The sequence below is a fragment of the Carcharodon carcharias genome, chromosome 12, assembly GCF_017639515.1.
Source record: "Carcharodon carcharias isolate sCarCar2 chromosome 12, sCarCar2.pri, whole genome shotgun sequence".
Lineage (NCBI taxonomy): Eukaryota > Metazoa > Chordata > Chondrichthyes > Lamniformes > Lamnidae > Carcharodon > Carcharodon carcharias.
Window position 1 is genome coordinate 28499849 of NC_054478.1, and position 25651 is coordinate 28525499.

Sequence of the window (25651 nt, forward strand, 5' to 3'; positions counted from 1 at the left end):
TTCAGCCTGCCTGAGGAAGGCAGCAGACCGGAACCTTGCCCAGAAGTCCCTGGGAGACAAAAATATGGTGGGTATGGGAGGAGGTGACAGGTTCGCTTTGGTGAAGTCAGGATCTGCACTGACTTCCATTTCCCAAACACGAGACTGAAATCAAGCTCTATGACTCTATGGTGCCCCAATGTAATTTTAAGATTCATGCTGGAAAGCCTTGTATGGTATGACACCCAGCTAGCAGTAAAGTTGCAGAAGGAACCACAAATCACTCAATAGGATCCTTGAGCCTTTTCTTATGCAGAATTCTCACAGAACTTCAGGAAATTTTCAGCCCAAAGGCTCCCTATGTCGGCCAACGCAAAAACACACTCCCTAGCCCCGCACTGACTCTGATCTCAACATGCCCATGGAGTTCCCAGCCCTGTCTGATCCCAGTGAATTCTGGAGGCCCACCACCAACTGAGTGATGGAAACCTTAACCACATGTACCCAGCTGCAGCCTCCCACAGCCAAATTATTTAAATGTGGCCCAGTGATTAAATTCGGCATGGCTTCCACAAGAAATTAAATGGCTGTGTGAAAAGCTCCTGATATTCAAAGGTAATGTTGTAATTTTCAAAGATAGCTCACTGATATACGACAGTGTTATTAAGCACAGCACTTATCATGTTAAGTCAACTTTTCAGTTTTTTTATTAGTGTACACTCGGATGAAATATTATCCCATTGAGTGACAATTTAAACTACAGTAGGTTGGGTAAGGCATAAATCATCAGTTAGCATCTAACCTGAATTGCAGATGAATCTCCCTATGTGCCCTATCATTTCTAGACTTCCATCTGAATCCATCAAAGCTTTTGGCTGTTGTGTTTCACGTCAAGAAATTATGGACCTTTACGGTAAGGGTTAAATTCCACGATGCAATTATTTCACCAGAACTTCACCTAATGTCTGTGAGATATATTCACTTTAGATCTTGAGATAATGCATTCTAAATTATATTCAACACTGTTTTTCAATTCTAAACTCAGGGTCTTGGAAATATTTGCAAGAAAATGGGAGACCTATGAGCTTCGAGGCGCCGGGCAAATAATTTGGGCTGCATCTGCCTCAGCCATCCTCTTTTCGATATCCTTAATTCTAGTTTCTTGAGCATCCCCTATTTTAATCACTCCACCATTGGCAGCAACACCTTTGGTCACCTCTAAGCTCTGTGATACTCTGCCCACATCTCTCCAACTCACTTTCCTCCTTTAAGACATGCCTTAAAACCTACTTCTTTGACCAAGCTTTTGGCCATCTGATCCACGATCTTCTTATGTAACTAGGTGTCATGTTTTGTTTTATAGTGCTGTCGTGAAGCACCTTGGGATGTTTCATTATGCTAAGGGTGCTCTATGACTATGAGTTATTGTTGTTGTTACTTGCTGCTGGTCACATACCTTTTGGGCTGTCTAATATTGTTTTCTTTTTATTCATTCACAGGATATGGGCTTCACAGTACATCACTTGCTGCTTATGTTGTTTGGCACACAAGTAGTCCTGTGCTGTAGCTTCACCAGCTTGACACCTCATTTTTAGGTATGCTGGTGCTGCTCTTGGCGTGCCCTCCTAGCCTCTTCATTGAACCAGGGTTGATCCTCTGGCTTGATGGTAATGGTACAGTGGGGGATATGCCTGGCCATGAGGTTACAGATTGTGTTCGAGTATAACTCTGCTGCTGCTGATGGCCCACAGTACCTCATGGATGCCCAGTCTTGAGTTGCTAGATCTGTTCAAAGTCTATCCCATTTAGCACGGTGGTAGTGCCACACAGCACGAAGGAGGGTATCCTCAATGTGAAGGTGGGACTTAGTCTCCACAAGGACTGTGCGGTGGTCATTCCTACCAATACTGTAATGGGTCTGGAGTCACATGTAGGCCAGACCAGGTAAGGACAATAGGTTTCCTTCTCTAAAGGACATTAGTGTACTAGATGTTTTTTTTACAACAATTGACAATGGTTTCATGGTCATCATTAGACTTTTATTTCCAGATTTTTATTGAATTCAAATTCCGCCATTTGCCATGGTGGGATTCGAACCCGGATCCCGAGAGCATTACCCTGGGTCTCTGGATTACTAGTCCAGCAACAATACCACTAAACCCAAAATCAGCAAGCAGCCTCTCAGCACATGTTTGGGGCATTAAAGTTGCAGGGTTCATTACGATGAGATTGTCCATTAGATCAGACTGGGCTTCCCACTCTACCTGCTACATGGTCTGTCCATGCGTTCTGTCAGCCAACCATTCAGAAGTTAAGATTCGCCCTATTAAATATTCCTCTACTAATAGGATATGGCAGTTTGGTGATTGTGGTATTAATGTAGCAAACTAGAGGTCATAAGTTCAGATCTTTCCAGGCTAATTGTAAAAGAGGCTGGGAATTCTACAGTGAGTAACTCATCTCCTGACTCCCCAAAGCCTGTCCACCATCTTCAAGGCACAAGTCAGGAGTGTGTTGGAATACTCCCCACTTGCCTGGATGAGTGCAGCTCCCACAACACTCAAGAAGCTCGACACCATCCAGGACAAACCCGATTGATTGGCACCCCATCCAACACCTTCAACGTTCACTTCCTCCACCACTGACGCGCAGTGGCAGCAGTGTGTACCATCTGCAGTAGCTCACCAAGACTTCTTCGACAGCACCTTCCAATCCATGACCACTGCCTCCTAGAAGGACAAGGGTAGCAGATGTATGGGAACGGCACCACCTTCAAGTTCCTCTCCAAGCCACACACTATCCTGACTTGGAAATATGTCACTGTTCCTTCACTGCCGCTGGGTCAAAATCCTTGAACTCCCTTCCTAACAGCACAGTGGGTATACCTACACCACATGGACTGCAGCAGTTTAAGAAGGCAGCTCACCACCTCCTTTTCAAGGGCAGTTAGGGATGGGCAATACATGCTGGCCAAGCCACCAATGCCCACATTCTGTGAATGAATAAAAAAAAGTAAATTCTGTAAATTTTACCAAATTACTCAAGAAACAAAACCAGTCACTTATGTCCTTCAGGGTGGAGGGCCTTCCAATTTGACATCCAATTGACTCTAGTCCAGTGGTTCTCAATCACCGATCTAAAATATAATACTCATACAATGGAAGTATCACATTTAAAGGCTGTTTTAATAGTTCTTCTGAGAAAACAGTTATCTATTTATAAATATCAGTCTGATGGGTGTGCCTGCATCTCACTGAAGAGTTTGTCTAACCTTGGCAGGACAAAGAGATGGCAGGAACCTGGAGAAAGCAGGTGTCCAAAGAAAGTGGAGCACAGACACAGCAGGAGTCTGGAGATAGATGGAGGATAGATGCAAGAGCCCAGAGAGAGCAAGAAGCCAGAGTGTGTAGGTGTACAGAGGGAGCAGGAACCCAGAGAGTGTAGGAGCATGGAGAGAGTCAGAACCCAGAGAGTATAGGAACACAGAGAGAGAACTAAAGGAACAGGAGAGAGCAGGAGCATGGAGAGAGCAGAATACATCTCCAACTGCCACTCACTCGTTTTGTCTTAAGTACAGCACCCTTAGAGATCACCCACATCGCCTCTCAGACCCCTGGAACATCACTACAGAACCAGTATTCCAGCCCATATGTTGTGTTTGATACTTGATGCCCTCTAAAGTGGCCATTCAACCTGCTCGATAGTCCAGAGGAAAGCTGGCCACCATTTTTGAGGGTAGCCAGAGGCGGATAAGAATCAACAGCACCTTCCAAGTGCACGACCACTGCCATCCAGAAGGACAAGGGCAACAGATAGATGGGAACACCACCACCTGGAGGTTCCCCTCCAAGTCACTCACTATCCTGACTTGGAAATATATCGTCGTTTCTACACTGTTGCTGGATCAAAATACTGGAAATCCCTTCCTAACAGCACTGTGGGTGCACCTACACCACATGGGCTGCAGCGGTTCAAGAAGGCAGCTCACCACCACTTTCTCAAGGGCAACAAGGGGCGGGCAATAAATGCTGGCCCAGCCAGTGAAGCCCATATCCTGTGAACAAATTTAAAAATATAAGGTGGGAAAGGGGCGTTGAGGTAGAAGACCATCCATTGAATGGCGGAGCAGGCTGAAGGTACCGAGTGCCTACTCCTGTTCCTACTTCTTATGTTCTTATAAGTGTAATAGAGAGCAAAATCAGGCAGGGTGTAAAACCATGGCTGCACCCAATCCCATCACTTCACCAAAGGATGGGTTAGTTTCAAGTCCCCAACTTCGGTTCTGAGTTAGATTCGTAAGTCATGGATTGATACAACTTGGAAAATGGTTCCGTCAAACAGGATGAACATTAATCCCTTAACTCAATTTCCAAAGGGTCGGACATTAAGCTCCCTTTCTATACCTGTCATCACTCAATTCAGCTTGCTGTGTGGACCTTGTTCAGGTTCTTTTAGGACCAGTGCATTATAACCTGAACGGAATGAGATATCTACACTAAACATTGTGTTACTGTTAATGTGCTGAGGTACTGGGGATTCTCCTTCCAAATTCAAACTAAAGTGGGAAGAGTGCTTCATTGCTTTAGTTTATTAGTGTTTAGTAGTTTATTTTTGAGACACATCGCGCGTAAGTTACAAATTGTAAAATATTTAGTTTTTTTAAAAGTAACCTGAAATTAAACACATTCTAGATTTGATATCCTTATTTGCAAAGGCAATCATTTTTTAAAGTTATTCTCAACTTTTTTCCTGAAGATGTTAAATCTTTGCTAGTGCATTGACATGCTGGGGTATACTTCCATAAATAGCAATCAGCTCCAATCTTGTGCCTCTCTCAAGCATTTCACATTGATGCTAGCCTCTATCACCAGTCCATGTCAGTGTGACCAGCAGCACTATGCAGCTCAATCCTGTTTGCTTCCTGTTAACACTTATACTCGATAGTGATTAAGACAATGGTTGCTAGATGATTTCCCTCCTTCTCAGTTGCTGGCACTGAGGTCAAATATAGTGACCCAACCATAACACCAGCTGAGTTGGGGCATCATATCTTGGATTTATGACTTAGTCAATCACTGGATCTGGTCAATAAACAATTGGGGAAGCCTAATTTTCCTGCCTTTGAGTAATATTTTGCATGCGTGTTGTCAATTTTAGGAGCAGGATTTTAAAGCAAATCCATGTTCCTTTCTTGGCATAAATTTTGTGCATAGGTCTCAAACTAAGAAGTGACAATCATCCTGAGAGTTTAAAAGGAAACATTTCTCGCTATCTGCATTCATGGTTCAAAATGCCAAACCTCCCCGGGAGACTCAGATAGATGAAGAGAAAGAAATGGGAAGAATAAAATCAAAGAAAAGCAGATCAAAGGAATGATTATTACAAAATTCACAAAACTGGAAACTCCACATGAAGACATTTTGAGATATGAAATGAGGGCAATCAGCGCTCTTTTGTGCACATTTGCAAGTTGCTTTTATGGTGTGATTATTCCTATGAAAATGAAATAGCTTCAGACTTAAAGTAAATGTGTAGATCAGTGAAAGTTACTTAGCTTCAATAGGGATATAAATCTGAAATAGCCAATATCTTCTCTCAGAATGAATTTATTTTAAAGCCTGCGGCCACATTTATATAATCTCCAATATCGATATGCCGAGTTATTTTTTCTTACAAAACAATTAAACTACCACATTTCCATGTCAGTATTTTAGTGATATGGGAATGAAGTATATGTTATTCTTTGTTAAGCAAAACAGTTGGGGGGAAGATGCAATAGAACTAATGTATGTAATGAGCGTTAGTACGGACTGTTAGTCTTGCTGGAGAATTAGCACACTTTTCTTCTCATTTCCAAGGCTCCTCCTGAGACTGAACCAAACTAATGCACATTAACTCACAGATTCAATTGCTCTGGCTTGTTATGGGTTTGCTTATCATTAATACATTTATTAATCCATACCTTTGTTTCCTTTGGACTTGACTATTCTAACATACCACTGGCTGGCCTCATACATTCTACCATCTGTAAACCTGAGGTTATCTGAACCTCTACGGCCCAAGTCCTAATTCATAAAATGTCCTAACTCATCTCAAATCCCATTTAACCATTACCACTGTGCTCATTGACCAACAAGGGCTCCCAGTTAAGCCACACCTGGATTTTAAAATTCCCATCCTTGTTTTCAAATCCCTCCATGGCCTCACCCCTCCCTAACCCTTTCCTCCAGCCCCACAACTCTCCAAGATACCTGCATTCTTCTAATTCTGGCTTTTTGAGCATCCTTGAATTTAAGTGCTCCACCATTGGTGGTCACACCTTTAGTAGTCTGGGCTCTAAGCTCTTGAACCCCTTCACTAAACCTTTCTGCCTCTCTATCCCACATTTCCTACTTAAAGAAACTCCTCAAAAACTACCCTGTGACCAGGTTTTTGGCCATACCGCCTCATATGTCCTTATATTGCTCAGTGTCATATCTTGTTTTATAATGGCCCTGTGAAGCACCTTATTATGTTAAAGGCTCGATATAAATATAAGTTGTTGCAATAAATCTGTGAAGTCTGTTATAAAATTGATATTAATGCAATGGCACGGATACCAGCAGAGAGCACAGCTGGGCACTTTATGAACAACAATGCAGATGCCTCAATCCAGACCCAGCAGCATGGATGAATTGGCATATGTGCTGTTACTGAACAATAAGGAGGAGCAAGAGGAAGCCAAACAGTAGAGGAGGCCATATAATGAAGACCACTACATCCACTGTTGTGTTATAATGCAAACCACCAGAAAGTGACAACCTTGAGGAGGAACAGAATGTCAGGAGCCTATGACTCAAGAAGAAGGCCATAAATAAATAATCACTTAGACTCAGATCTGCATCTATACAACAATATCATGTCCACTTAGGGTAAGCATGGTAAATAATAGTGCTCAGCTATTCTTTTCTTTTAACCACAGGTTTCTTCCAGGCAATGGCATGGAAGCAAGCATTTAGTTTGTTTATGGTACTTTACTATATTATGCAGGTCTCAGATTCCCTGTTTTAACGTGCCTGTGAATACATTTAAATCAGTGTCAACAAGCAGCAGCAGCAAGAAAGGCTGACAGAGTTTTCAAAACAAATGGAATTTCTAGAGCACACGGTGACCATGACTGCATCCACATGGGCGTCAAGCATCCATGGGGCAGTGAAGTTGGGTTTCTGTAGAGAGTGGGAGTTTCGAGGCACAGATGCCGACTTGGACAGAAATATCAATGGGAAACATTTCTGAATTTAATTACCTGAGCTGAAGATCCCAGAGCTTGAGGTGGAGTTGGAGATATAGGAACATAGGAACAGGAGTTCACCACATTGCCTCTAAGCCTGTTCCACCATTCAATGAGATCATGGCTGATCTATGTCATATACCTGCATTTGCCCCATATCCCTTAGTAACTTTGGATGACAAATATCCAACAATTTCAGATTTAAAATTCATAATTGATCTAGCAGCAATTGCTGTTTGCAGAAAGAGAGTTCCAAGCATCTACCACCTTGTGTTTGGAGAACTGTTTCCTAATTTCACTCCTGAAATGCCTGACTCTAAATTTTAAGACTATGACCTCCAGTCCAGGACTCCCTTACCATCGGAAATAATTTCTCTCTCTCTACCCTATCTGTTCCCCTCAATATCTTAAAAATTTCCAGCAAATATCTGCTAGCTGCTTATGTAAGCATGTCAGACTCAAATGTCAGACCTTCATCAGCAATGACATATCCTGGTCTGCCTGCACACAATTACTTCTAAGAGTTTTTGATGTTGCTTGTCCAGAGGAAGGGGCATCTATTATTAAGGGACAGGTGAGGAGACAGGTGACTATGCTGAAGTGTGACAGAGGTAGAGTATGTAACAAATTAGGTTCACATGATAAGTTCTGGTAAGTCCTTTTCAAGTTTTAACTATAGATTAAGAACCAAGACGTGACATAATACTAACCTTCAAGTAAGTTAAGTTAGCTAGTTAAACAGAGAACTGACTGGAGTGGCAGTTATCTGTCAATCACAGGAAAGAGTTGGTTCAAGTGATTACAATTACTGTAACAGAAAGCTAACTAGTTAGTGACTCATCAGACGGTCTATAATAGAGACAGGCTTTTCAAACTGCATGATCAGTAATAGACACATGAGGAGACAGGCAACTATGCTGGAGTGAGACAGAGACTGAGTGAGAAGCGAATTAGGTTCACATGTGAATTTGGTGCATGGGGAAAAAGTGTAGTATACATAGGAATTATTCAAAGTTAATTGAGTGAGTATTTAAATTAAGTTAGCTAAATGACATAAGTAACAATGGCAGAACAGTGTTATATTGCAGCTGTGGAAGGTAGGGCTTTTGGTCACCAAAGCAATCCATGATAAACACGTCTGCAAAGAGTGTAAGCAGCAAGATGAATTCCAGATCAGGATTATTGATCTTGAAGCTGAACTGCAGATGTGCAGCATAAGGAAAAATGCCTGGACACTTTGTTCCAGAAGATCGTTACGCCTCTTAGAATAGGGTCATCTGTTTTGGTCAGCAGTGAGGGACAGGAGGATATTACCATGAGTGAGGCAGGTAATGGGACTGAGCAGACAGTAGTGGAGGAGCCTCAGACTTTGCAATTGTCAAACAGGCTTGAGGTGCTCACAACCTGTGTGGATGAAAGTGAGTCTGCAAGGTGGGTGACTTGGCTGGCCATGGCGCCATGGTGCAGGAAGCCATTCAAGCAGGGGCAGCAAACAGCAATGTAGTGGTAATAGGGGATAGTATAGTGAGGGGATTGACACTGTACTCTGCAGCAAAGAGCATGTCCAGAAGGCTGTGTTGCCTGCTCCCTGGCAGGATTCGAGACATCTGCTCAGGGCTGGAGAGGAACCTGTAGCGGGAGAGGGAGGGGGACCCAGTCGTCATAGTCCATGTAGGTGCCAACACATAGGCAGGACAGGAAAGGAAGTTCTGCCTCGTCAATAAGAGAGGCTAAGTACCAAATTAGGAAGAAAACATCAAATGTAATAATCTCTGGATATTACCTGAGCCACATGCAAATTTGACACAGGCTTAGGGCAAATAAGATTAGAGAAATGAGTGTGTGGCTCAAAGACTAGTGTGGGAGAAGTGGATTCCAGTTTGTGGGGCACAGGCACCAGTATTCAGGAAAGTGAGACCTGTACCGTTGGGACGGTCTACACCTGAAGCTTGCTGGGTCATGTGTTCTTGCAAAGCGTGTAACCAGGGAAGTAGAGAGGGCTTTAAACTAAATAAGGGGAGTGAGGTATCAAGCTTGGGTAGATCTGACAAATCAAGAAGTAGCTTCAAGGCAGAACATCATAATGGTCATATGGGAAATGAGGATTAGAGAATAGCAGGAAAGGACAGAGAGATAAAACCTAAAAATACACCAATAGTCCAGACTAGATGTTACAAAGATAACAAAAAGATAAAACTAAAGGCTCTGTATCTGAATGTGCATAGCAACAAAGTAAATGAATTGACAGTGCACATTGAAGTAAATAAATAGCCATTACGGAGATGTGGCTAAAGGATGACAAGGATTGGGTCACGAATATTGATGGGTACATGATATTCAAGAAGAATAGGAAGCTGGGTAAAGGTGGAAGGGTAGCACTGTTAATCAAGGATGGCATTGATGTAATAGTTAGAGGTGAACTTGGTTCAGGAAATCAGGATGTAGAATCCATTTGGATGGAAATGAGGAATAGTAGGGGAAAGAAGCCACTAGTGGGAGTAGTCTACAGGCCCCCTAACAGTAACCACAATGTACGACAAAGTACACAAGAAGAAATATTGGGTGCTTGTGATAAAAGGACAGCAATAATCGTGTGATTTTAATATACATTTTTTATATTCATTTGTGTGATGTGTGCATCACTGGTTAGCCCAGCATTTATTGCCCATCCCTAATTACCTTTGTTTTAAGAGTCAACCACACTGATGTGGGTCTGGAATCACATGTAGGCCAGGTCAGGTAAGGACAGCAGATTTCCTTCCTTAAAGGACATTAGTGAACCAGACAATCAACAATAATTTCATGGTCATCATTAGACCTTTATTTCTAGATATTTATTGAATTCAATTTTGACCATCTGTCGTGGCGCAATTCTAACCTGTGTCTCCAGACAATTACCATGGGTCTCTGGATTACCAGCCCAGTGACAATACCACTATGCCGCTGCCTCCTTGAAAAATCAGATTGGCATTAGTAGCCTGGATGAGAAGTTCATAGAATGCTTTCGAGATATTTTCTTGGAGCTGCACATTCTGGAACCAACCAGAGAGCAGGTTATATTTGACTTGGTATTGTGTAATGTGACAGGATTAATTAATGACCTCAGGGTAAAGGCACACCTAGGTAGCAGTGACCACAATATGATTGAATTTTATATCCAGTTTGAAAGGGAGAAGAGTGGATCTAAGACATAAATAAGGGCAACTATGTGGGCATGAAAGTTGAACTAGCAGAAGTGAACTGGGTTTCTAGGGTAGTGGATAAATCAATAGAGAAACAGTGGCACACATTTGAGGGGATATTTCAGAATACTCCAAATAAGTATATTCCTACTATAAAGAAAAATCCTAAGGGGAGGACTCATCATCCACGGTCAACTAAAGAAGTTAAGGAAAACATTAAACTTAAGGAAAAAACATATCACTACGCAAAGCTAAATGGCAGGTCTGATGATTGGTCAGAATATAAAGAATGGCAGAGAATGACTAAAAGGTTAATCAGGAGAAAATAATTAGAGTATGAGAGGAAGCTAGCTAGAAAAGTAACAAAGAAGAGCAAGAGTTTCTGCAGGTATTTAAAAAGGAAAAGAGTAAGTAAAGTGAGTGTTGTTCCTCGAAAGAATGTCAGTGGAGATTTAATAGTAGATAATAAGGAAATAGTGAATGAAATGAACAAATATTTTGCTTCTATCTTCACTATAGGGGATACAAAAAACATTCCAATAATAACTGTAATTCAGGGAGAGGGGACTTGGTGGAATTACAATCACTAGGGAAGTGGTACTGAGCAAACTGTTGGAGCTGCAGACTGACAAGTCTCCGGGTCCTGGTGGACTTCATCCTAGACTCTTAAAAGAGGTAGCTAATGAGATAGTAGATGCATTGGTGTCAATTTTCCAAAATTTGCTAGAACTCATCAGACTGCAAAGAAGCAAATATTAACCCCTTTATTCAAGAAGGAGGGAGGCAGAAAACAGGAAATTATAGGCCAGTTAGTTTGACGTCTGTTGTGGGGAAGGTGGTGGAATCGATAATCAAGGAGATTATAGTTGGGCACTTAGAGAAACTCAAGGTAATCAGGACGAGTCAGCATGGTTTTGTGAAAGGGAAATCATGTTTAACCAATTTACTGGAGTTCTTTGAAGGAGTAACATGTGCTGTGGATAAAGGGGAGCCTGAAGATGGGCTGTACTTGGATCTCCAAAAGGCATTTGATAAGGTGCAATACCAAAGGTTTTTTTCAGAAGATAAAAGCTCATGGCGTAGTGGGTAACATATTGGCTGGCTGGCAGAAAACAAAGAGTATGTGTAGTAATTGTAGGCAAAACCTTCCACACTGTTATGGGGATCATGTGAATGTACAAATTAATCAGCCCTAAGCGCAGGTAATCTTAGGGATGGAGTTTTCTAGCCTTGGTCTTGGTACAACCATGTAGCTTTAACGGGAGTTCTGTAAATAACGTTTACTGTTTTAACAAGAAACCTGTCCATTACCCCAAGTTTATTACAATTGGCAATGAGGGAAATAGCTCTGACGCTGCACTATGCCCCGTGAGTGTGAATATTTCGATTTTTAAAGGAAGAAAGGAAAGTATACTCAGCAGTCATGCTGCTTATCGGCAGAATTGACCCATACAACTCATCCATAAAACATTGAAGTCACTACATAGGGAGCATAGGTTTCTACAGTGTGACGAACAAAATAACGGCGGAGGAGAAACAGAAGGCAATTTTCCTAAGTGCCTGTGACAGCAAGACCTATAACCTAATCTGTAGTCTGATGGCCCTGAATGTGGCAAATTCCAGAATCTTCAACGAGCTAGCAGGCCTAATCAAGACACATTTTCAACCCAAACCATCGCAGATCATGCAAAGATTCAAGTTTAACTCTGGAGTAAGGGCTCCCGGTGAGTTGACTGCAACATACTTCGTGAAGTTAAAACAGTTCACGGAGCACTGTAATGTCAGGGATATTCTAAACGACATCTAACAAGATCATTTGGTATGCAGCGTACATAACAACACCATTCAGCTCCGTTTACTTGCAGAAGTTAATAGAGACCTGAAGCATACCATGGAGATAACGCTAGCAATGGAGAGTGCTGAGAAGGATTCGCAGGCTTTGCAGAGTGTACAACATGGAGCTGTTCTTCTGTCAGGGCGAGAACATGCCACTGGGCGTGGCACAAAAACCAGGGAGGCCACCGCAAAGCTGGACACGGTCCCTACTATTCAAACAAAAAGAAATACTGAAAGCAGCTCACCAGTAATTCAGAAATTAAAGTATTGCTGATGTGGAGGTAATCATAAGACCATAAGACATAGGAGCAGAAATTAAACTCAAACATTTGGCCAACTTTGAAGAGGTTCTGAAGAGACTTTTGGAGGCTGGCGTATATTTGAAAAAGAAGAAGTGCACTTTCCAAATGATTGAAGTCATGTATTTGGGTCATCGAGTGGGTGCCCAATGATTGAGGAGAAAAGCGCCCTCTCCTACCAGTGTCACCGAGCTCAAAGCCGGAATTTTTCCCATGTTGGACAGGCTTGGCGGGAGCAGGCGGGACGGTTGTGGAGCTGACCACCGCCTGCGATGAGCTCCGCACTGCCATTTACGCGAGGGCGGGTGCAATTAAGGCTCGTCCAGCATAATACACAAGCAGTAGAGCACCACCTGTGCAGGCGGGTGGAGGAGGGAGAGTCGGGTCCAGCATGTGCGCAAAAGAGCACTTCAACATCCCTGAGGCACGGAGCTGCCTCAGGGAGATTGAAGCACTTTTGAAAAAAATAAATGAATGTCATAAAAAATTTAATGAAACATGTCCCCTCATGTGACCGTGTCACGTGAGATGGGACATGTTTTTATTTTTCATTATAGACTTTTTATTTATTTTGTGAAAGCTTTAGGAAACCTCATCCCGCTCATGGATGAGGTTTCCTAAAAAATGTAAAGGCCGCTTGGCCTTTTCGTCTGCCCGCCAACCGTAAGGTTGGACGGGCAGCGTAAATTTGAAATGAATTACGTCATTAATGGCCTTAATAGGCCTATCAATTATTGGCGGGCACGCATGCCGACTCCGGTGCGCGCCTGCCGAATGAAACATTGCAAGATAGCGCAATGTCATCGGGATGCTCGCCCCCGCGTCACTGCGCATCATTTTACCCACTGGCATGGTGGGCCTGGCCCCGCACGCCAACTGAAACATTTTGGCCCAAATCTTTTTTGAGCATGATCAATTACTACGGTCACTTCTTGCCTAATTTATCTACAGTATTAGCCCTTTTAGACTTATTATTGAAGAAGAACCACAGATGGTCCTGGAAGACACAGCAAGAGGAAGCCTTCATAAAAGTCAAGAAACTGATAAACCCATCATGTCTGCTAGTACACTATGACCTGTCAAAGGAATTAATACTCACTTGTGATGCATCTGCCTATGGAGTGGGAGCCGTATTGTCACACAACATGGAGGATGGATCTGAAAGGCCAATAGGTTATGTCTCCAAAACCCTCTCTGCAGCCAAGAAGGGTTACTCACAACTTGAAAAAGAAGCCTAATCAGTCATATTTGGAGTAAAGAAGTTGCATCAATATTTGCACGGTCGACTCTTCACCGTAGTGTCAGATCATAAGCCACTGTTGTTAATGAAGATAAAGCAATTGCACTGATAGTCTCTGCTAGAATTCAAAGGTGGGCTTTAATTTTGTCAACATATGAGTACAACTTTATGCATATATTGCGCAAATACCAAATCCAGACACCTCAGGTGCCTTCCTTTGCCAGATAGCAACACACATGCTCCAGTACCTCAAGAAGTTGTAATTGTGCTGAATTTCCTGGACTCCTCACAGACTTTGTGAAGCAGCTAAAGAATTGGACAAACCATGACCCAATTTTATCAAGAGTCCGAGAACAGGTATTGCAAGGATGGTCAAATGCCCAAACCCCTGAAGGGTTAAAACCATTCTATGTTCGTAAATCTAAACTAAGTTGTCAAGATGGTATCTTTTTGTGAGTAGCAAGAGCTGTCGTCCCTTCTCGAGGAAGAGAACCACGCTTGACAGACCTTCACAGTGCACACTTAGGCATTTCGACAATGAAAATGCTCACACGAATCTACATCTGGTGGCCAGGCATTGACAGTGATATAGAAAAAATGGTTAACACTGTCTCCAGTGTTACCAACAGCAAAAGTTGCCCATTTCAGCTCCTCTGCATCCGTGGGACAGGCCTAGTCGACCTTGGATTAGACTACATATAGACTCTGTAAATCCATTTTAAGGTGCCATGTTTTTAGTGATTACCGATGCATATCCAAAGTGAATGGATGTGTATGCAGTGAGATCACCTACATCGTGTGCAACTACTGAAAAGCTGTGCCAATGTTTTAGCATACATGGCCTACCAGAACTCATTGCATCAGATAATGGTTCTGTTTTCGCTTGTGTGGAATTCCAGAGATTTATGAAACTAATGGGATTAAACATGCCAGAACAGCACTGTATCATTCCTCATCCAATGAGTTAGCAGAAAGAGCAGTACAAATCTTTAAAACAAGCAAGAAGATATTTTCAGAGGGAACGTTAGAAATTTCAAGATTTATTTTCAACTATCACATGACTCCTCATGTAACTACAGGTCAACACCATCTGAATTGCTAATGAAACACCACCTTTGTACAAAATTGAGTCTAGTATTCACTAACTTAGAGGGGAAGTTGGAGAAAAACCAGAGTCGTCAGAAAGAGAAGATGACATAAGAAGGTTGCAGAAAAATGTAGATAGGTTGAGTGAGTGGGCAAAAATCTGGCAGATGGAGTATAATGTAGGAAAATATGAATTTGCTCACTTTGGCAGGACGAATAAAAAAGCAGAGAATTAATTAAATGAAGAACAGCTGCAGAATTCTGAGATACAGGGGGATCTAGGTGTTCTAGTGCATGAGTCACAAAATGTTCATATGCAGGTACGGCATTAATTAAGAAGGCAAATGGAATGCTATCCTTTATTACAAGAGGAATTGAACATAAAAGTAAGGGTGTTATGCTTCAGTTATACAGGGCATTAGTGAGACTACATCTTGAGTTTTGTGTGCAGATTTGGTCTCCTTATTTAGGGAAGGATGTAAATGCATTGGGTACAGTTCAGAGGAGGGTTACTAGACTGATACCTGGAATCAGCGGGTTGTCTTATGAGGATAGGTTAGACAGGCTGGGTTTGTTTCCATTGGAGTTTAGAACAGTGAGGTCTGACTTGATTGAACTGTATAAGATCCTGAACGGTATTGACAAGGTGGATGTAGAAAAGATGTCTCCTCTTGTGTCCAAATCTAGTGGGCACTGTTTTAAAATTAAGGTTGCTCTTTTAGTACAGCGATGAGGTGAATTTTTTTTCTCTCAGAGCGTTGTGCCACTTTGGAACTCTCTGCCTCCAAAGGCGGTGGAGGTGGGGTCACTGAATATTTTTCAGGCAGAGGTAGATAGATTCTTGTTTGGCAAGGGAGTCAAAGGTTGTCGAAGGTAGATGGGAATGTGGAGTTCAGAACACAAACACATCAGCCATGATCTTATTGAATGGTGGAGCAGGCTCGAGGGGTTGAATGGCCTACTTCTGCTCCTATTTTGGATATTCATTTGTACGTATGAACTTTCAGACAAGATATTGGTGGTGGTGCGCTTCTAACAGTATATCCCTGTTAAAGACTGGGTCTTTGCAGTTGACTCACCAGTGATTTTTCTGAAGTCCAACTCTCACTGCTTTTAGGTCAAGTATCATGTATTTATGGAGTGGACTTCAACATCTTAAAGCATTAGTAGGAGCATCCAACAGTGATGTAACAATCTGCATGCCTGACCTTTTTTCTGTAGATGTCACTGATGTTGCATGATGCTCAATGGCAGTTTGCAGACAAAATAACTTTTGCTTCTTCATGTTGCTTCATCAGCCAGGATTTCCCGGTTGGTGAGTGGGACGCGAGGCCTGCTCGCCGACACGTAAAATGATGCGGGATGACTTTGGGCGGAGCTCCTGAAGTCACCACGCCCCATTTCAATTTTCAGGTCAGCAGGGGCTCAGCAGCTGTGCAGCCGTCGACCTGTCAATGGCCAATTGAGGCCATTGAGAGAGTCGTTAAAGTAATTAGTGGACCTTTGGAGGGAAATATTTTTAAGTCACAGCATTGTGAAAGGCTTCAGCAAAAGTCTGCAGAACTGCAAGCAAAAGATGATCTAACCCTAGACAAGGCAATCTGGATAGTTGGACTGTCTGAGCTACATGAGCAACACAGGACAATCTGAAGGGGAGACAATACAACATGGGGCAGGAACCAACCTTTGGCCTAGCTTATCAGGTCACAAAGGCGCAGGGACAATTCAAGTCTGGGAAAGAAATTCCCAAATCACCCAACAGAGAGACCTTGCCAGCGCTGCAGTGCAAAGCGCCCTCACTGGAGAGATCAGTGTACAGTGAGCACTGCCCAACGCTCCCACTGCAACAGACAGGGACACTTTGGCAAACTGCAAGTCAAAACCCAGCACCGTACAGACATCCCAGAAGCAATCCACAAGGCTGAGACCAAAACTCCATTAGACACACAACCATGCGTCTTGGGTGAGGTCAAAGGTTGTGGTTCTTTATTTTGGAAAGCTGATGTCTTGGTAAATAGTCATCTAACAAATTTTAAATTAGATTCAGGTGCCAGTGAGACCGTCATGTCAGACAAGGAACCAGGGCTCAAAGACCTCCGGCTTCAAACAACAGACTCTCCAGTTCATGCGGCAAGAGGTATCTGCCTTCCAGTCAAGTGCACCCTGCAGCCAACTCTGAGGTTTAAGGACAAAATGATCTAAATAACCTTCTTTGTTGTCCACAACCAGTACTACACTCTATTAAGCCACAACACCTGTATGACAGTATCAAACTCAACCTCCTGCAATGGATTGATGAAGTCAGCTGACGAGGGCCTGCCTGCAAATACAAGCATGAGTTCCTGAAGCTCTTCACATGACTAGGCCGCCTGGCCGCGTGCAGTATAACGCTCAGTGATGATGGGCATCTTTTCGCTTGACAGAAAGTTCCCCGCCCCCTCATGAAGAAAGTGCAGTGGCAACTGGATGAGATGGTGAACATTGGTGTAATTTCCCCAGTCAAACAACTTGTCACATGATGCTCCAGGGTGGCCCCAGTCCAAAAAATGAACAGGCCCCTCCACATCTGCATCGGCTTGACACAGCTTAACAAGGCCAAAGCCAGGGAGGTCCATTCCATGTCCTCAGTGGATGAGAGCCAGATTAAAATCTCCAGGAGCATGGTGTTTTCCCAATTAGAGGCAAACAGCAGTTTTTGGCAGCTTCCCCTCGATTAGGACTCCCAGCTCATAACCACATTTATTACCCACTTTGACAGATTTTGCCTCCACCTCTGTCCTTTACGATTACGTCGGTGCCAGAGATATCCTAACGCGAGATGTCTGACATCTTGCAGGGCCTTTGGGGAGGCAGGGGGCAGTGTGGGATGTGGGGGGGTGGGGAATGGGGGGGTGGTGGTCATTTGCCACATGGACTATGTTTTGGTTCACGAGGTCACAGTGGAAGAGCATGACAAAAGACTTGCGGCAGTCTTGGAGTGACTGCAGGAGGCAGGGCTGACACTGAACGGCAAATGTGAATTCACCAAGACCTGCATTTGGTTCCTGCAACAACATCTTCAGCAACAAAGGCATCACACTGGACCCACAAAAATCCGAACCCCTTCCTCCACCCTGACCTCCAGTGTCTCCTGGGAGTGGTGAACCAGATGGCAAAGTTTTTACCTAACTTGGCTCATGTCACAGAACCAATGAGAAACCTGCTCAAGAAAGACCAAGCACGTTAGTAAGATTCTCAGCAAGAGCAAGTGTTCACTTGCATCAAGGCGCTGCTGCTCTCACTGACATTCTGGCCCACTATGGCCTGGCCCTGCCCACCATCATGGTGGCCAATGCTTCACCCACAGGCCCCAGGGAGGTCCTCTTTCAGGAGCAATTGGGTGGCAGTTGTTGACCCATCTACTACACTTGCAGAGGGCTGTTGATATAGAGACAAGATATGCCGTCATCGAGTAAGAAGCTCTTGCGATCACATGGGCCTGTAAGAAGTTTTCCAACTATATTATCGGCCTCAAGGTCCTGATAAGATGCACTATAAGCCACTGGTCTCCTTATTGAATGAGAAGGAGCTCACAAAGATGCCTCCTAGGATCCACTGGTTTCACCTACACCCCATGAGAGTTACCTATGAGACTGCCTATATCCAAGGAAAACAATCAGATGATGGCAGATGACCATGAGCCTCCTGACAAAACAGGACTTTGTCGCAGAGCTTGTGGCCTACGCCCAAGCTGGGCACCCTGCTGATAACCACAACCAGGTCCCAGCAGATCCTCCAGGAGCAACTCCGCGATGGAGAATGCACTCACATCTACACCTACTGCCAATAAAGGTGGCCATGACAGAGACCAAACAGACGTGCAGCTCAAATGTGATTCGAGCAGCAGAACCACATGGATTTTGGCTAATTGTTAACTGGGCAGCAGCAAATAGCTTGTAGGCTCTCGAATCATAGATAAACTCCTTGTCTTTGGCAACTGGCTGGTCATCCCAGCCTCCTTGTGGGCAGAGTCCTTCAAAAGATATATCAGGGTCATCTAGGCAGGGCATCTGATGGCCAAGCATTTCCAAAGTGATAGAAGAGACCATCATTTCAAATTGCCAAGTTTGTGCATTGCACTGCCAGGGCCAAAGGGAGCTATTCATTCCCACGCAATTCCTCAACAGGCTTTTGGAAAGGCTGGGCATCAACCTGTTTGTCTAGAATGCAAATCCTTCCTGACAGTGGTGGACTACTTCTCCAGATGGATGGGGGTAAAACAACTTTATACGACCACCACAGAGACAGTCATCAAAGCGCTAAAGGAGATGTTTGCGAGTCAAGGCAACCCAAACAAGCTCATATCCAATAACAGCCCACAATTCTAACATGCTTCACAGCCATAGCTGGTTTCTGCCATCGCACCAGCTCCCCAAGGTACCCACAGTCAAACAGTGAAGTAGAACAAGGGGACCATATGGTGAAAACCCTCCTGAAGAAAAGTGAAAACTTCCTCACCACATTGCTCATTTACCTCGCAGTGCAGCCCGTCCCCATCCGATCTCCTGATGGGCAGGAAACTTTGCACACAACTTCCGGATCATGCCAAAAGAAGTCATGCCAGGGTTGGTAGCCAAAGACCATCCAAGCAAAAGAGCAGTCAGACATACAGAAGAAGCTGCTGCCTACAACAGGTGGCACCGCACCAGGCATTTGCCACAGCTGCAGCAGGGTGACAAGGTCTGGATCCGAGACCTCGGGAGACAAGGAACGGTCCTCCAGCGGAACGATGACTAACCCCAGTCCTACCAGAGTGCATGGCAGAGGGCACGGTCTGGTGAAACAGGAGGAGTCTCTGCCCTCTCCCTAGACCGACCCCTCCCATTGCAAAGTGGAGGACTATTGTTGACGATAGCCAAAATCCAGTCCAACTTCCAAACCTTCAGCAAGAACCAACTAAAAGAGCTTACCACTCTTCCGACAGAACGGTGAATTAGATGTGGAAGGGTTACAAGACCTCAGAACAACTGAACCCCTAAATTCAAGGACTTGAAGGGGTAGATGGAGTAGTTAGTTTGAATATATTAACAGCAATAATGCTGGAATAACATTAAGACTGTAACAACAGGGTAAATGCATAACACTAATAACAATGTAAGACATGAATTAAACTAGTGTAACTCCATTTCCTTTGGATAAAGACTCAGGGGGAGGTGTAGTATAAGGATCTGGCATATACAGGGTTAATGTTGGACAGAGTAAAGTGCCTCCCATACTGTGATGTAAGAAGACACATGACCCAGGCCTAGGATCCATGTGGTGTTCAGCAGAGACATGTTAAAACCTAGACATGGTGATAGCTCCTTGCCTGCACCCATTACTGTAAGTAAATAATTACATGTTGTTAATAAAGACTTGCTGTTAACATACGGTTGACTACAAAGACTTCATTAACAGACACGTTCTGTAACCAGCACCATCCCACAGTGGACTTTCGGTAGAGGCATGGATTTGTGACATCATGCAATATTCAACTTGAATGTAAATACCTTGATATCAATATTCGAGAGTCAGCAAAAATCATTGCAATTGTTAGTGTATACATGCCTAATTATAGACAACTCTCACACTTAATCCACTGCATCATTTAACGTTCTCCCTTTTCAATTCCATTCATCAGTAATTCTGAATAATGTGCATTAGAAACAAACCAGTTTGACACCAATATATCAGTGGCTTTATTAGAAGTCATTTATTCAGACTGGATGAGAAAAAACCCATGCATGTGTTGAGACACAGCAGGAAGTAATCAAAATTGTTAACAGTTGCAGAATGACTACTACAAATGCCCAATAAAAGTGTGATTTGGCATTGTGGGGCTGGATGGTTACATTAGTTTTCTTTTGCAAGGGATAGGGACCTGGATTCAAATCCATTCCAGAGTAATGGAATCTCTGTAAGAATCCTATTCTGTAGCAGCCTTCCATCGCATAAGATGATGGTTTACAATGTCATGGTCAACTCTGTATTAAGTATCACCTGGTGTGGCTCAGGAGCCTCACTCTGGCATGGCAGTCTCTGCCGCAGTTGCTGCAGAGCAAGACCATGGGCTGAAAAGGTGCACGATTCATTATGTGAAATAATGACCTGGCCAGCATCAACTTGCTTCCTGGTAGATAAAGAACAGGTTCAAAACACAAGTGAATTCATAAGTCAGCACTAATTGGTAGCAAATTGGTAGTTTTGCACGAAAAGGCCATTAGAACAGCTGATTTGGGAAATGCACAAGGCCACACTGGTGAGGAAAAGCTGTTAGGGTGATGCAAGAGTCAAGGCATATTTGTGGTGGGGTACAGAGCAATTTACTTCAAGACATCCTTGCTGGACCTGACTTTGGAATGTTTACCCAATTGTTAACAACAGTTCGGACCCGTACTCTTGTTTACCAGGTTTTACCGATGTTCCATTTTAAGGTATACAAGGCCAATTTGGACCAGTATTCTTATTTCCCAGTTTTCACTGTTCTTTTGTTCTGGGTAACGATAACACATCCCTCACCTAGAGTGCAATAATCAGTAGAAAATATACATGTAGACGTATAGGGTGTACTGAGGGTCTGGGAATTGGTCTTCCAGTAATGGTAAAATTTCTAAGACCAAGCCAGGCATGTTACCAGTTGAAATGGCTCCCACGCCTCCATTTTTAACTTGCCTCCACTGGTTGATGAAGTTGACATTGCCTAATCATAACGCTCATTGGGTTTTTGTATCTCGGTACTGTGGTCCATCCAAGGTCAAAGAGAAAGTCAATTCCAGCCTCAGAGATCACACTTCCTACTAGATAAGTAGCCAAGTAGAATAATGTGTTTCCGAATGCTTGATCGAAAGCTCCAACATGGAATTTGGCTAATTTTAAACTGGGCAGCAGCAAATAACTTGTAGGCTCTCAAATCTTTAGCAAGCCTGTCATATGCTGTCATGATAAACTGTCCCTCCCAGATGTGAGCAGTGGGTATTCAACAAAAAAGCTGATTTTTTGTTTCTGTTTTTTGTCCTCATCGTCAAATTCTGACTTACATTTCAGTTTCAGGTCCACCTAAACTATTTTCAATTGCTGGAGAGAAAAAGCCAACTTTGCAAGTGTTTAACAGGTGTCCTACAGTGTATTGATCCAGAATGTGTACATTGGCAATGTCTTAATCCTCTTGTCCCATAACCAGACCTACCACTCCCCAGTGAATAGCTTGTTTTCTTTATTCCCATTTGTGAAGTGCTTTGGGTCACCTCTATGCATGAAAGGCAATAAAGAAATTCAAAGTAGTCTTTTTGTTATGTTTATCAATGTCAAATCATTAAGTCTTTGAAATCACTTAAAATTGCATTTGGTTTCCTGGATGAAACCAATTGTCTCTCTCCTGGCCTTAGTCATATCTTTTTCTGATCTTAGTTGTAAATTACTTTCTTCAGGTACCGTCCAAGGTGTTGTCCCCCTTTCAAAACTTCCATCAAAGGACTAAATGTACCCAACCTTTTGTGTTTTCTTTTTTGTTTTATGACAACCCTGTGCGTGATGGCATTCTATGAAACTGTACACAAAACTGAGTTGCAATTTCTGAAAACTGCTCCACATTCCGCACTCTCTCTGGGCCTCACAGAAAATGTCAGGACCTCTGCTGCCCCGGGCATTCCTTGCAAACCCTTGAAATGGATCCGATTGCACCTTCCCCCTGACCTGGGTATTTAGCTGTCCGTGGATAGCCAGGTGCCTCTCCATTCGTCCATCCATTTCTGGTGGACAGCTGGCTGGATGTAAATGGGGTCTAGGAAGTAAAATAACCCAGATGTCAAATTGATGGCACCGGGGTGGTTTCACACTTGATTCTGCCCTGACCCCCACCTGTCCAGAACCCACTCCCAATTTAAATCATGCCCACCAGAATCAGTCAAAATTCTGATTTATTCAAAATGATTTCAACATAAATGCAAATTCCTTTCAGATGTTTTAGCCACAAAGCTGTAAGAAGTGTCAAGCCATTGATCTGAATTATTAGTTATTCTAATAAAAGTTTGCTTTTAAGCTGAATTAACATAAATCAGTTATGTTTAATAACTGTATGTTCTTGCAGTGAAGCTGATAAAGATTCTGACTTAATTTTCACTGACCTTCATTATAAGGCACCTCATCTTCTGTTGGTTGATGCAATGACTGTCGTTCAATTAACTTTTAATAAGATTGTCTCCAGGACTGTTCATTTAAATCTTTGCAGCATTGAACTACAAAGTGCCGGCATTCCTCATTTCAGTTCAGCTTACCCAAACGATAACAGGACTTGAGAAATACACTTTTAAAACAGAGCCCTTTGCGTTATTAATTTGTACTTACTGTACGAACAGCCATAGACTTCAACCCTCATTCCTATTCTCCCATGCGGATTCCACGCAAGAGGAGCAAAACGAAGGAGTCTTGCTTTAATAGAATGCTGCAACTTGTGTCGCACAACACCATCCGCATTGGAGTTCCCTGTAAAAGCCTGTGGAGGGAATAGAAAGTAAAAAGAAATCAGGCAAGAAAGCAATAATACCCTGCTACTGATGTGACTGGAACAAGATTGGCATTAAACTAAATATTTGAAATAGAATCTCGAAATCTCCTTTGAAAAAAGTGGTATCCAAAGTGCAGTATATCATGGCAATTAGATCATTGAAGCACCACCAGCTTAGTCCTCTGTGCACTTATTTACCTTCATTGCTGGTTTTCACCTGTGAGAATGAGTAAAATTGAAATCAATGGGAATCAAGGGAAATCTGTCTACAGATTGGAATTGCGTACAGCACAAAGGAAGATAATCATGGCTCTTGCAGGCCAATCATTTCAGCCCAGGACATTGTTGCAGGAGTCCCTCAGGGCAGTACGCTAGACCCAATCATCTTCAGCTGCTTCATCAATGTCATTCCCTCCATTATTATATCAGAAGTGGGGTGTTTGCTAATGGTTGAATAGTGTTCAATTCCATTCACCACTCCTTAGATACTAAAGGACCCCACTCTCCACAAGTAACAAGGTCTGGAAAATATTCTGGCTTGGGCTGATAAGTGACAAGTAACATTTGTGCCACATAAGTAGCAAGCCATGGCGATCTCCAACAAGAGAGTCTAACCATCTCCTTTTGATATTCAAACGCACTATCATCACTGAATTCTCCATCACCAACATGCTGAGTGTCACCATTGACCAGAAACTTAACTGGACAAGCCGCATAAGTATTATAGCTAAAATAGCAGGTCAGGCAATGGGAATGCTGTGCAGGGTAACTCACCTCCAGTATGTCCATCATCTACCATGCATACGTCAGGAGTGTGATACAATATTTTCCAGTTGCCTGCTCCAACAACACTCAAGAAGCTCAACACCATCCAGGATAAAGCAGCCCGCTTAACTGGATTAACCCCATCCACCAAATTAAACATTCACTCCCTCAAAATCCTGCAATTCTACCTAACAGCACCTTGTGTGTGCCTGCACTACACAGATTGCAGTAGTTGATGATGCAGGTAGCTAAGCATCAGTTTCTCAAGGGCAGTTTGAGCTGGGCAATAAATGCTGCCCTTGCCAGCGATGCCCACATCCCATGAAATAACCAAAAAAAATGTGTGCTTGGGTTATTAGAGGGGTTATTCTTAGTTTTGTTACCTCAATGGTGGGCAAATTCATACAGGAAGTTCTGTTAGGATTAGCAGTTTGAGATACTTGCAAATTAATCTAAACTTGGATTTATATTCATATATGCCTCCAAAGTTCTGTGGTACATACCAATGCAGTCCATTGAGACTAAACATTTGGACACTTCTGCCATTGATTATAGTCTAATAATAAAAGATGGTATAAAAGCAGTGCTCAAGAAATTTATTCACCTGTTTCCAATTTTGCTTTTGAAAGAAAGTATACATTGTTGATATTGTGTCCATTCGTCATTACCTGTGCAAAGTTTCAGTAACCGCATCTTTTAATAAGTGTTAATAATAATAACCCAGAATGGATTAGCTCATAGGAGATCCCTTGTGTGATTATTTTGTAATGTAAAAGAATAAGTAATGAATAACACTGAGGTTTGCAGCTTGGTGGTTCCCAGGTTCAATCCCAGTCAATGCTGAGTTAGCTGATTTCAGCAGTGGAGCACTTCCAGTTGACCTCAGTATCCTCAGCATGAGAGGAGGGAGATTTGGTGCCAGTCAGGGGGAAGGGAGGGAAGTAATTTAGGTGAAATTGGCCTGTGCCAGCAGCAGGAATTGGACTGAATGCCAATTTTCCATCATTCTTTTGATTTTTTTTATTTTCCTTTGACTCTGAAAATATTGCCAAGTTTTTTTTTTTAATTTCAAAGCAAATAAAAATGACAGTGAGACAAAGAAATGAGTCTTCAAACAGGGTTTGAGGTATTGTTTTGTGAACTTCAATGTAAACAAGATTGGGTGTGGTGATAACTCCGCTAACGTAGACCAAGTTCTCTGTCCAGGATTTCTTGGCCATGATATTAGATCACACTTCAGCGCCCTGGGGTTAAGGAGGGAGCAACTCAGTTAAGATTCCTGCTGCTAACCACCATAGATGACTCCCGTTGAAAAGTACATATGTCTGGCATTCAAACAAAAACACTAGTGTGCTCAAATGTGGTAGCCTCCTCCATATAAAAGAACAAAAGATCATTCGATCATTTCATCTTTTGATGAAAGGTCACCTCGACTTGAAAGGTTAACTCTGCTTCTCCCCACAGATGCTGCAT

At 42.9% G+C, this 25651-nt stretch overlaps 1 protein-coding gene across 1 annotated transcript in view; it reads right to left on the minus strand.

Moving 5' to 3' along the window:
• The window catches only part of LOC121284660 (contactin-associated protein-like 5), a 736588-nt gene that overhangs the window by 531982 nt on the left and 178955 nt on the right, over positions 1-25651 (minus strand). Inside the window, exon 4 of the mRNA XM_041200218.1 lies at positions 23254-23401. Coding sequence (XP_041056152.1) covers positions 23254-23401 — 148 coding nt within the window. The remainder of the gene's footprint in view (positions 1-23253; positions 23402-25651) is intronic.